The following is a 13,273-nucleotide window of genomic DNA, read 5'->3' on the forward strand; positions in this document are numbered from 1 at the left end:
CTGCGTGGGAACCGGGTGAGGAGCTGGAAAAAGGTGATGGCTAATCGACAAGGGGGGGGTAGGAAGCCCCCCAACCCGGTTAATCACGTGGAACGTGGGAGGGCTGAACGGGCCGATCAAGAGGGCACGGGTACTCGCACACCTTAAGAAACTTAAGGCAGATGTGGTTATGTTACAGGAAACGCACCTGAAACTGATAGACCAGGTTAGGCTACGCAAAGGATGGGTGGGGCAGGTGTTCCATTCGGGGCTAGATGCGAAAAACAGGGGGGTGGCTATATTAGTGGGGAAGCGGGTAATGTTCGAGGCAAAGACTATAGTGGCGGATAACGGGGGCAGATACGTGATGGTGAGTGGCAAACTACAGGGGGAGACGGTGGTTTTGGTAAACGTATATGCCCCGAACTGGGATGATGCCAATTTTATGAGGCGGATGCTAGGACGCATTCCGGACCTAGAGATGGGAAAGCTGATAATGGGGGGAGATTTTAATACGGTGTTGGAACCAGGGCTGGATAGGTCGAAGTCCAGGACTGGAAGGAGGCCGGCAGCAGCCAAGGTACTTAAAGATTTTATGGAGCAGATGGGAGGTGTAGACCCGTGGAGATTTAGCAGACCTAGGAGTAAGGAGTTCTCGTTTTTCTCCTATGTCCATAAAGTCTACTCGCGAATAGACTTTTTTGTGCTGGGAAGGGCGTTGATCCCGAAGGTGAGGGGAACGGAGTATACGGCTATAGCCATTTCGGATCACGCTCCACACTGGGTGGACTTGGAGATAGGGGAGGAAACAGGAGGGCGCCCTCCCTGGAGAATGGACATGGGACTAATGGCAGATGAGGGTGTGTGTCTAAGGGTGAGGGGGTGCATTAAAAGTACTTGGAACTCAATGATAATGGGGAGGTCCAGGTGGGAGTGGTCTGGGAGGCGTTGAAGGCGGTGGTTAGAGGGTAGCTGATATCAATAAGGGCACATAAAGGGAAGCAGGAGAGTAAGGAACGGGAACGGTTGCTGCAAGAACTTTTGAGGGTGGACAGACAATATGCGGAAGCACCGGAGGAGGGACTGTACAGGGAAAGGCAAAGGCTACATGTAGAATTTGACTTGCTGACTACGGGCACTGCAGAGGCACAATGGAGGAAGGCACAGGGTGTACAGTACGAATATGGGGAGAAACCTGCGAGCAGGTTGCTGGCACACCAATTGAGGAAAAGGGGAGCAGCGAGGGAAATAGGGGGAGTGAGGGATGAGGAAGGAGAGATGGAGCGGGGAGCGGAGAGAGTGAATGGAGTGTTTAAGACATTTTATAAAAAATTATATGAAGCTCAACCCCCGGATGGGAGGGAGAGAATGAGGGGCTTCTTGGATCGGCTGGAATTTCCCAAGGTGGAAGAGCAGGAAAGGGTGGGACTGGGAGCACAGATCGAGGTAGAAGAAGTGGTGAAAGGAATTAGGAGCATGCAGGCGGGAAAGGCCCCGGGACCGGATGGATTCCCAGTCGAATTCTATAGAAAATATGTGGACTTGCTCGCCCCGGTATTGACGAGGACCTTTAATGAGGCAAAGGAAAGGGGACAACTGCCCCCGACTATGTCTGAAGCAACGATATCGCTTCTCTTAAAGAAGGAAAAGGACCCGCTACAATGCGGGTCCTATCGACCTATTTCCCTCCTAAATGTAGATGCCAAGATCCTGGCCAAGGTAATGGCAATGAGAATAGAGGAATGTGTCCCGGGGGTGGTCCACGAGGACCAAACTGGGTTTGTGAAGGGGAGACAGCTGGACACGAATATACGGAGGCTGTTAGGGGTAATGATGATGGCCCCACCAGAGGGGGAAACGGAGATAGTAGTGGCGATGGATGCCGAGAAAGCATTTGATAGAGTGGAGTGGGATTATTTGTGGGAGGTGTTGAGGAGATTTGGTTTTGGAGAGGGGTATGTTAGATGGGTGCAGCTGTTGTATAGGGCCCCAATGGCGAGCGTGGTCACGAATGGACGGGGATCTGCATATTTTCGGCTCCATAGAGGGACAAGGCATGGATGCCCTCTGTCCCCATTATTGTTTGCACTGGCGATTGAGCCCCTGGCGATAGCGTTGAGGGGTTCCAAGAAGTGGAGGGGAGTACTTAGAGGAGGAGAAGAACACCGGGTATATTTGTATGCGGACGATTTGCTACTATACGTGGCAGACCCGGCGGAGGGGATGCCAGAAATAATGCGGATACTTGGGGAGTTTGGGGATTTTTCAGGGTATAAATTGAACATGGGGAAAAGTGAGTTGTTTGTGGTGCATCCAGGGGAGCAGAGTAGAGAAATAGAGGACCTACCGTTGAGGAAGGTAACAAGGGACTTTCGCTACCTGGGGATCCAGATAGCCAAGAATTGGGGCACATTGCATAGGTTAAATTTAACGCGGTTGGTGGAACAAATGGAGGAGGATTTCAAGAGATGGGAAAGGGTATCCCTGTCACTGGCAGGGAGGGTGCAGGCGGTTAAGATGGTGGTCCTCCCGAGATTCCTCTTTGTGTTTCAGTGCCTCCCGGTGGTGATCACGAAGGCTTTTTTTAAAAGGATTGAAAAGAGCATCATGGGTTTTGTGTGGGCCGGGAAGACCCCGAGAGTGAGGAAGGGATTCTTACAGCGTAGCAGAGATAGGGGGGGCTGGCACTACCGAGCCTAAGTGAGTATTATTGGGCCGCTAATATTTCAATGGTGAGTAAGTGGATGGGAGAGGAGGAGGGAGCGGCGTGGAAGAGATTAGAGAGGGCGTCCTGTAGGGGGACTAGCCTACAGGCTATGGTGACAGCCCCATTGCCGTTCTCACCGAGGAACTACACCACAAGCCCGGTGGTGGTGGCTACACTGAAGATTTGGGGACAGTGGAGACGGCATAGGGGAAAGACTGGAGCCTTGGGGGGGTCACCGATAAGAAACAACCATAGGTTTGCCCCGGGGGGGAATGGATGGGGGATATGGAATGTGGCAAAGAGCAGGAATAACGCAACTGAAAGATCTGTTTGTGGATGGGAAGTTCGCGAGTCTGGGAGCGCTGACCGAGAAATATGGGTTGCCCCAAGGGAATGCATTCAGGTATATGCAACTGAGGGCTTTTGCGAGGCAACAGGTGAGGGAATTCCCGCAGCTCCCGACACAAGAGGTGCAGGACAGAGTGATCTCAAAGACATGGGTGGGGGATGGTAAGGTGTCAGATATATATAGGGAAATGAGGGACGAAGGGGAGACTATGGTAGATGAACTAAAAGGGAAATGGGAAGAAGAGCTGGGGGAGGAGATCGAGGAGGGGCTTTGGGCAGATGCCCTAAGCAGGGTAAACTCGTCGTCCTCGTGTGCCAGGCTAAGCCTGATTCAGTTTAAGGTATTACACAGGGCGCATATGACTGGAGCACGGCTCAGTAAATTTTTTGGGGTGGAGGATAGGTGTGCGAGGTGCTCGAGAAGCCCAGCGAATCATACCCATATGTTTTGGTCATGCCCGGCACTACAGGGGTTTTGGATGGGGGTGACAAAGGTGCTTTCAAAAGTAGTAGGGGCCCGGGTCGAACCAAGCTGGGGGTTGGCTATATTTGGGGTTGCACAAGAGCCGGGAGTGCAGGAGGCGAGAGAGGCCAATGTTTTGGCCTTTGCGTCCCTAGTAGTCCGGCGCAGGATATTGCTAATGTGGAAAGAAGCCAAGCCCCCGGGGGTGGAGACCTGGATAAATGACATGGCGGGGTTTATAAAGCTAGAGCGGATTAAGTTCGTCCTAAGGGGGTCGGCTCAAGGGTTCACCAGGCGGTGGCAACCGTTCGTCGAATACCTCGCAGAAAGATAGATGGAATGGAAAAAAGAAGGCAGCAGCTGCAGCCCAGGATCGGGGTGGGGGGTGGGGGAGGGGGGGGAGGAGGAACCAGAAGGACTCTCAGGGTTGTTAATATATACTGTATAATATGTATAGGTCGTTGCTACAGATAATTATATATTGGACTGTTAAATTATATTTTTGGAGAGTGTTACTTGTGATAAGGCAGTTGCCAATTAGGGTTAGTTTTCATTTTTGTTATTTATTATTTATTCAGTTTTTTGTTTATAAAATAGGTCATTGCTATTTGTGTTGTTATAATATTGTGTAAAGGATGCACAATGTACTGTGTTGGTTGACCAAAAATTTTCAATAAAATATTTATAAAAAAAAAAGAATCCACATATATTGTCCCACTCTTTGAAATTTCATATAATCTGGATTTAGTAAAGTTATTCCGTATCATGTTATGGGCTAGGTTGTTATTAATATGTCTCACTATTTTAGTTCAAGATTACATCTTGCTTTTATTGTGGTAAGCCTCCAGATGTTGTTATGTTCCTCCTGTTCCTGAGTTTTGAATTTGTGTAGAGCTCCTTCTCATCATGTCTGTACCCTCATTTTCCTTAAAATATGCTGATCTATTTTTTTCCTTAGCCTGAAATTCACTCCCAATTTCCTTTACCTTTCTCATCAAGACTTTACAAATACTTCTTCTCTTCAACCTTGAATTTAAGTTCTTTAAACTAGCATCTTTTTCCTCTTCAGCCCCTTGGGCCAATTCCAGCTCTTGGTAATCACCTCTTGGGTTCGTTCTGAACTCTGCACTTTACTGAAGCTCCGTTTACTTCAAACGTAAAAGTTTTGAATAGCCTGTCTTTTCAACTTGCTATCACTGTCCAAAAATGTTAATGGGGCTCCTAGGTACATTGTTGGACATGCAAATTAAAAAGATCTCCCTTGCAAACAGTCTATCTCTTCAGCCGCAGAGCCAGAGGAAGATTGTAACAGCCACTGTGATGGCAGGAATGCAGTGGTAAATTATTACCTGGCATTTCAGAGGAACCCTGCCCCTTTTCCACCCAGACAGGAGCATTCCAAATCTCTTCCTCCATGCATTAACATTACTCCTACATGGTGCTGTTTGATTATTCCCTACAGAGTCTATCATCTTCTTCCTTTTTTAAAAATGTATTTTATTCCAAACATTATCAAAAAATACAAAAACATAAATAATCCAGGGAACATGGTCACCATCCCCACCGTGCCTCAAAGTCCTCCGCTGAACCCACAATTCAAACTTAATTTTAACCAAATGGAGGAACACGTACATATCCCCTAGCAAGGCCGGCAGCCACGGCAGTGTAGCCAACCACCATTCCATCAAAATTCTTCTGTGCAAAGTAAATACCTAAATTCACTTCCCTTCAGGAGCTCTACCCTCTCCCTCAGCTCCTCTAGGCTTGCGAACCTCTCTTCAAGATACAAATCCCTCACTCTCATCAGCCCCACCTCCGATACATACCATCCGTCCCCCTGGCTTAAACCCGTGGTTTTCACAAAACGGCGTTAACACCGACATCCCCTCCATCCTGAAGCAACTCCTTAGCCGGTTCCACATCCTAATCTTGGACTGTACCACTGGGCTCACCGTGTACCTCCCCGGTGCCAGTGTTAGCGCCACCACCACCATGGCCCTCAGGCTGGCCCCCCAGCAAGATTTCTCCTCCATCTTAACCCATTCCGACCCCTCTCCTTCCCTCCACCGCTTCACTTTCTCCACATTCACTGCCCAATAGTAGGGCAGCAGGTTTACTAATGCCAACCCCCCTTTCTGCCTCTGGCTCTGTAACAGGGCCCTCTTCACCATTGGCACCTTCCCTGCCCATGCAAACTCTGAAAACTCTGAAATGGCTGCGTCCAACTTCTGAAAAAAGGCACTTGGAATAAAAATCGGGAGCGTCTGGAATATAAATAGGAACCTTGGCAGGACATTCATTTTCACCACTTGGACCCTCCCTGCCAGCGTCAGGTGAGGTGTATCCCACCTCCTAAAGTCCTCCCTTGTCTCCTCCACCAACTTTAAGTTCCACTTATGCAATGTCGCCCACTCTCCCATCACCTGGATCCCCAAATACCTAAACCTATCCTGGCTACCCTAAATGGTAACCCCCCCTAAATTAGCTCCCCAACCCGACACATTCAACAGGAACACCTCACTTTTCCCCACGTTCAACTTATAGCCTGAGAAAGCCCCGAACCTCTCTCATAAGCTCATAATCCTCCCCATATTCTCCAGTGGGTCTGACACATATAACTGATAGTCGTCCACAAACAGCGACACCCGGTGCTCTCTATTCCCCCTCCTAACCCCCTAAGGGCCATTGCAAAGGGTTCTGACGCTAGTGCAAACAGCAGCGGCTAAAGCGGACACTCCTGACTCGTTCCCCTATGCAACCCGAAACTCCGTGAGTTCATCTCATTGGTCGGTACACTCGCCTCTGGTGCCATGTAGAGCAGACACACCCATGCCACAAACCTTGGCCCAAACCTAAACCTTCCCAGGACCTCAAACAGGAACTGTACTCTATCTGATCTAAGGCCTTCTCCGCGTCCATAGACAGCACCACCTCCCGTACCTGTCCCCTCAACGGGGTCATGATCAGATTCAATAACCGCCTAATATTACTTGAGAGCTGCCTGCCCTTCACGAAGCCTGTTTGATCCTCCACAACCACCCCCGGGATGCGTCCTTCCATCCTCCCCACCACTAACTTAGCCAGCACCTTTATGTCCTTATTTAACAGTGATATGGGCCTGTACGGCCCACATTCTAATGGGTCCTTCTCTTTCTTTGGTATTAGTGTAATCACTGCCTGTGCCATTGTCTCCGGCCGCTCCCCCTTCTCTTAGATCTGTGCAAGTGGTTACCTGTGGACTTCACCCTCCTCCACCCAAACAAAGACACATCCTACAGGTCACCTCTGCCAAAATATTAGCACCACCACAGGCAATAAGAGAGGGGGGGGGTTGCCCTTACAAACTTATTACCCCTTAACAAATAATCATCCCAATGAAATCCCCCCCCCCCCGCTCGAGAAGAAAGAAACGACCCCCCCCCCACCCTCCAACCCCTGACACTACCTGTGTCCTCCAAACACTGCTGTGCCAACTCCTCTGTCTCCCATCAAAGTTCACTTCTCCTCCATTGTATGCTCTTTAATAAAGTCATAAGCATCCTCTTGGGTCTCATAATAATACTCCTGGTCTTTGAATGTCACCCACAGTTTCGCCGGGTACAGCACCCTGAACCTGATCTACCGTCGATAGAGCCGCCATAGTCTTCTTAAACCCAGCACGCCTTTGTGCCAACTCCGCTCCAATGCCCTGGTATAGTCAGACCCTGTTCCCCTCCAATTCACAGTTCATTTCTCCCTGGCTCATCGCAGTATCTTTTCCTTCTCCACAAACCTGTGGAGCCTTACAATCATTGCCCGCGGCAGTTCCCCCGCTCCTGGCTTTTGCTTAGAGACCTGTGCGCTCTATCCTCTAGGGCCTTGTCAAGCAGCCCCTCTGCCACCAGCAACCTGGAGACATATCTTGTGGCACTTGTGCCTTCCACTCCTTCAGGCAGGCAGGTTCTGCCTTCTAGACCTGTTCTCTTGTTCTTCCACCTTTACTCTTAATGACTTTCAAAGGTCTCCCAGGAGCCCCACCTCCGCCTCCAATGCCACCACCCGATCACTGTGGTCAGACATCACCCTCTCCATCTCACAGATCTGTGACCCCTGTGCCTCCAAACACTTTTCGACTCTCTCCATCAAGCCTTTCAGGGGTGCAACCGCTCCCTCAATGGCCTTCGATCGGTCCTCCTGCATTTCCTTTCTTTGTTGGCAAAACCCCTCTTATAAAAAACACCATCAGTTGCTTCATTTGGGGTTTTCCAACCTAACACTTCCCTCCCTCCCCCCCCTCAGCACCGTGGGTATCACTGTTGCTTCACAGCGCCAGGATCCCAGGTTCGATTCCCGGCTTGGGTCACTGTCTGTGCGGAGTCTGCACGTTCTCCCCGTGTCTGCGTGTGTCCCGGTGCTCCGGTTTCCTCCCACAAGATGTGCTTGTTAGGTGAATTGGACATTCTGAATTCTCCCTCTGTGTACCCGAACAGGCTCCGGAGTGTGGCGATTAGGGGATTTTCACAGCAACTTCACTGCAGTGTTAATGTAAGTCTACTTTTGACAATGATAAAGATTATTATTAATTACCAATTGCTACTGCGCCACAGGTCTCCTCCAGTTCCTTGGTCAGGTCATTCACGTTCTTCTGCCGGGTCTGATAACCAGACGACATGCCATTCCCGGGGGGAAATTCTCCTCCACATCTTCAACTACACTTTCCTGTCAATATTCTCCCGTTTTCGGGTAAAAGGCGCTCAGATCTATGTCTTTGAGCCGACGCTCACTCCATGGCCGCCACCAGAAGCTACCATCTTATTCTTAATGGCTTCAGAAGAGCTTGGAGCATGGTCCCTGATATACCCCTGGTACTTCTTGAACACCACAAATAACGAAAGTAAAATATTTATCAAAAACCCAGGGAAGTTGCCAGCCATAAATAGAATTAAAGACAAAATATACACCTGCAGACTCCGTGTTTCTCCTGGAATGTCAGGTGTTTCATACAAATCAATTTATCAATTAGTTGCAAAGGTCTTTCAATTTAATTGATCACTTATTGAGCAAAGTGAACAATTAACAAATGAGAATTGGAAATAGAAAATAATGACTATATTCTGCAAGTCAGGCAGCATCTGTGGAGAGTGCAACAGAGTTAACATTTCAGATTGGTGATCTTTATCAAACTGTTCCGCAGTATCTTGTTTTTGGTTTAATTTACTGGTAAATTCTTATCAACCAAAATGTCTTTACCATAAAACTGCATTAACTTACTAAAGACATGTTAATTCCAATAAACTGCCTACATTCCTAATATCAGTTTGTTTTCACACATGAAGGAAATATAGTGTTACTCCTAATTTAACCTTGAGCTTACAGTAAACAGCAAATAGTATGACTGACATTTAACTATAAATAGATATTATGATGTATAGACTTTCTCGATAGGGTGGTGACTGAAATCTGCTTTCAGACCATACAGCAAATAAAGCTATACATTCCTACAGCAAGACGTTTAATTCTGGCCTTGGGTGACTGTGTGGAGTTTGCGCTTTCTCCCCGTAATTGCGTGGGTTTCCTCCAGGTGTTGCAGTTTCCTCCCACAGTCCAAAGAAGGTCAGGTTAGGTGGGGTTATGGGGCTAGGGCGGAGGAGTGGGCCTAAGATAGGGCGTTCTTTCAGAGGATCGGTGCAGACTCGATGGGCTGAATGGCCTCCATCTGGACTGTAGGAATTCTATGGTTCTATGTTTTATCTAAACAGAATTTGCAGTTACTTTTCTCCAATAACTACTGTTATATTGATTTTGGTGCATTGTAATATTCAACAAAAACAGGTAACATTAGTATTCAAGCAAAATAATATATACAGCCTCATGTTTTTCATTGGAGTAAAAATTGAATTATAAATTTTGATGTTAGTTGGTTTGTATACTTGCAGTTGAAGTACTTTGCCCATATTGAGAATAGCTTTGCCTTCCTCTACCTTCTCACATATTAGTGCTATTGTTTCCTTAATTCTGAACATCAGTGGGCTTTTATTTAAATAATTGTTAAGGTATTAAAATCAACCTTCCCATGGATCATACTTTCTATCTTTGAATGTTCAATATACTTTTGAACATGCAATATACTTTTGAGTTCAGTTCTCAGTGCAAAAGAGTTTTGTTGTCCAAAAAACGAAGTATTAAAATAGTTCAATGACAGCTGGTAGATCCAATTGCTTCTCTCTCTGAGTAACTGCACAAGAATAAACAGACCAAACATTTCACTTACAAAACTTTATTTTTGTATAACAATTGGTGCAGGTGAGCGAACAAGAGGCTGGAAATAAAAGATAGCAAGGTGACATTGGAGAAAATAGACTTAGTTTTATGCTAACTTGGACTTTATTTTCATTTAAGGTATGGCACTCAAAAAAACATTAGCAGGATGACATTGCTGAGATTAAACAAAAAAATGTATTTAGATAGTATGTTTCAATTTGAAAAGCACAATTTGAAAGCATAGTTACTGTTACATAGGTACTGTAGTACTGTGCGAACTACAGTAGCCAGTTTGCACACCACCAGGTCACACAAGTAGAAATGAAATAAAGACCAGTTAATATGGTTAAATTGGACCTTGGTGGCACACATAAAACTGGCTATAGCATATCAGGGGTCAATTATGTCATCGTCATTATCAGGGGACCAATATTCAGTTCAACGTTCCTTATAACTAAATATAGGGCAGCACAATAGCACAGTAAATAGCACTGTTGCTTCACAGCTCCAGGATCCCAAGTTCAATTCCTGGCTTGGGTCATTGTCTATGTGGAGTCTGCAAGTTCTCCCAGTGTCTGCGTGGGTTTCCTCCGGGTGCTCCGGTTTCCTCCTACAGTCCAAAGATATGCAGATTTGGTGGATTGGCCATGCTAAATTGCCCTTAATGTCCAAAAAGGTTGGGTGGGTTTACTGGGTTAGGTTGGGTGCTCTTTCCAAGTGCCGGTACAGACTTGATGGGCCGAATGGCCTCCTTCTGCACTGTAAATTCTATGTTTTTATGAATATGCCGTGTATCCAGTAACGGTGTGGAAGTACAATTTGGTCTTTGTTTTTCGACACTGCCCACATTCCAATTTCGCTATCTTAGTGATATTGGTCGAAGAATAAATATTGGCCAGGGGACCTGGGCGACCCCTATGAATTATTCACTGATTGACAGATGCTTTGGTCCTGCCAGCTATGTGCATCTCGAACTAATCAGAACAAAGGAAATAACATATACATGATAAATAAAAATATTCTCAGCCGCTGAGAATGCCAACGTGTCACAAATGGTCAAATAAACTCGGATACAAAGATTTACAGAAATTAAGGTTGACGGTGGGAGACAGAGAGGCAAGTGCCGACTAAGCTTGAAATAAGGTCGCACATGTATATTGCACACCATTTATAACGGGATGGCAGCCAGGGAGGAACCACTGTGCTCTGGTACAGCCGGCGGCTCGTTTTATCATCAATGTGGCGCCAAATACAAGTATCAATTGTTTTACTCAAAAGTGCAGCGATAGTGCAAATAACGCGAGCGCGCGATGCTTAGAGGTCGTTTAGGAATAAGTCATTTCATTCTAATCCTCCATCATTGACATTGTGCAAGTATTTTTTATAAACCTGTGCTAATTAAAATCTACATTTTCCAAAGAGCTATTTACATCTTTTAAAATGCACAACAAAAGAGCCAGCATCACGAAGGCGGGAATGTATCGTGTTCGACTCGATATTCCGGACGAAGTGAATGAGCTCAGAGTCCATTTGGCAGCTTCCAAACTGGGGCAATGTCATCAGACTGGAGGCCAAAGAGTCAGCCCTGGTCCGCGTTACCATGGCAACGAGACGAGACTAGAAGGAAATGGCGAGCTGAAGCTCACACGTAGGCCGAGTCGCTGGACTGAGTCCTCCCAAAGTTGGGCACCCCCATTCTGTGCGGCGAGTCCTTGTTCCTGATCTCGTAGATGGACTTGCGCCGCTCCTGCGCCCCTCTCACCGCCGTTTTGATCTTTCTCCAGCCCAGGTGGTTCAACTCCGCCAAGTTGAGCACGACGCACAGTCCGCTCACCGCGAACATGAAGACCAGGAACACCGTCTTCTCGGTGGGCCTGGACACGTAGCACTCGACCTGTTTGATACACGGGTAGCGGTTACACTCATACATGGAGGGGACGCTGAACCCGTACAGGAAATACTGGCCCATGAGGAACCCGATCTCCAAAGCATTTCGGAAAACCACTTGGATGATGTAGAAGCGGGAAATCCCTTCCTGCCGCCGAATCTTCGACATTTTACTGTTCCTGGCCACTGAGTTCTGAATTTCCTTCACCTCTAAAAAGTCGGACTGCGTCCCTTTCATAGAAAGTTCCGAGTTCTGAAGAACCCCGTTCACTATTGTGTTTTTAATCTTATTGTCTTCCCGTTTGTCTTTGTCCATGGTGATAAAGACGCTGGAGTATTGCCTCTCCCTCTGTTTGGAGGACTGGTGCACCGAGTAGGTGATAAAGCAGAGGCTCGGGGTGCACACCATGATGATCTGGAAGACCCAGTACCGTATGTGGGAGATTGGGAAAGCCTTATCGTAACAAGCCTGGTTGCAGCCCGGCTGCAGGGTGTTACACACAAACATGGTCTGCTCGTCATCATACACCGTCTCTCCGACGATAGCAACCACCAGAATCCGAAAGATGACCACCACCGTGAGCAAAATCCTGGAAAGGGAGAAAGAGGAACAGTGGGTGCAACTGATCCAGTTGGGTTGGACACTCACGAGATAGTCTTGCTCAACACACCCCAGACACACTCTCCCCCCCCCCCCCTTTCCCAACCCATCCACAAGTACGACTTTGGGGAGAAGCTAATTTTTACCCAACTCTGCACACATTCACATTTGCCAGCAAGGATTCTGCGGGAGGTTGGTTATTTGTAAGCAGGTTTCTTACAGGCGCACTATTTCCACATTTAACTCCCCACCCCCCTCCCAATCTTTTCCAAGGTACCTTTGATATTTCCTGGTCTTGAGACGTTCCGCTACCTGGATTGAAAGACTGACAAAGCTAAGAGTCATTGTGGATACATAATAATGGATTGAACTCTGCAGAACGAATGCTGCACCCGGGACTGACTTGTGGACGCGTTAAGGGTTCGGTTTGCTGATTTTGCAGATTTCGACAATCCTCTTACCTTCCTATCATTGTGGAGTGCTGCTGCACTGCTGCTTCCAGCAGCCTCTCCAGGATTGTCCATTCTCCCATCTCTGTGCATGGGCAACGGGAGCGGAACTACAGCAAGACAACCGGCCGTTCTGCTGCCTTCCCCCACTCTAATTGCCAAGCAAAGTACACCGAATCTGCCCAAACTGCCCCTTTAGCGGTGGACCGGGCACAAGCGTCAACACACAGCGGTACCTGACCACTCAGCGCCTCTCTCTCCACAGCCTGCCCTGCCGATTAACATAATCTTGCACGCTTTACACAGCCAGGTTGAAGCGATCCGAATGGGGGGGAAGATGATATTTAGAGTCATCAGGATTCTAATCTTCCCTTAAATACTTACCACTTGCGTCACGCACAAGCAGTTTTTTTTTCTAATATGGACATCAGCTAAATGCAGGGGGATTTTCTCATTTTCATTATTTTGAAATATCCCAGGGGCGGATTAATTTGCAGCGAAATTTGCATGGTAATCTTATAACCCTGAAATACCTGCAGTGCAACTGGAGGTTATAAATATAAATCGGCAAAGCCAAATCCAGCACCGTAAACCTTGGA

General features: G+C 47.4%; 1 protein-coding gene across 1 annotated transcript; it reads right to left on the reverse strand.

Annotated features, from left to right (window-relative positions):
• Positions 1-9,778: 9,778 nt before the first annotated feature.
• gjd2b (gap junction protein delta 2b) lies at positions 9,779-12,989 on the reverse strand. The gene is made up of 2 exons (XM_072484415.1): positions 12,687-12,989; positions 9,779-12,214 (listed from the first exon to the last, which is right to left on the reverse strand). The coding sequence occupies exons 1-2, from the start codon at positions 12,755-12,757 to the stop codon at positions 11,380-11,382; spliced, it is 906 nt and encodes a 301-aa protein (XP_072340516.1). The 5' UTR covers positions 12,758-12,989; the 3' UTR covers positions 9,779-11,379.
• Between the last annotated feature and the right edge of the window lie 284 nt (positions 12,990-13,273).

This window comes from Scyliorhinus torazame, chromosome 2 (genome assembly GCF_047496885.1).
Source record: "Scyliorhinus torazame isolate Kashiwa2021f chromosome 2, sScyTor2.1, whole genome shotgun sequence".
Taxonomy (NCBI): domain Eukaryota; kingdom Metazoa; phylum Chordata; class Chondrichthyes; order Carcharhiniformes; family Scyliorhinidae; genus Scyliorhinus; species Scyliorhinus torazame.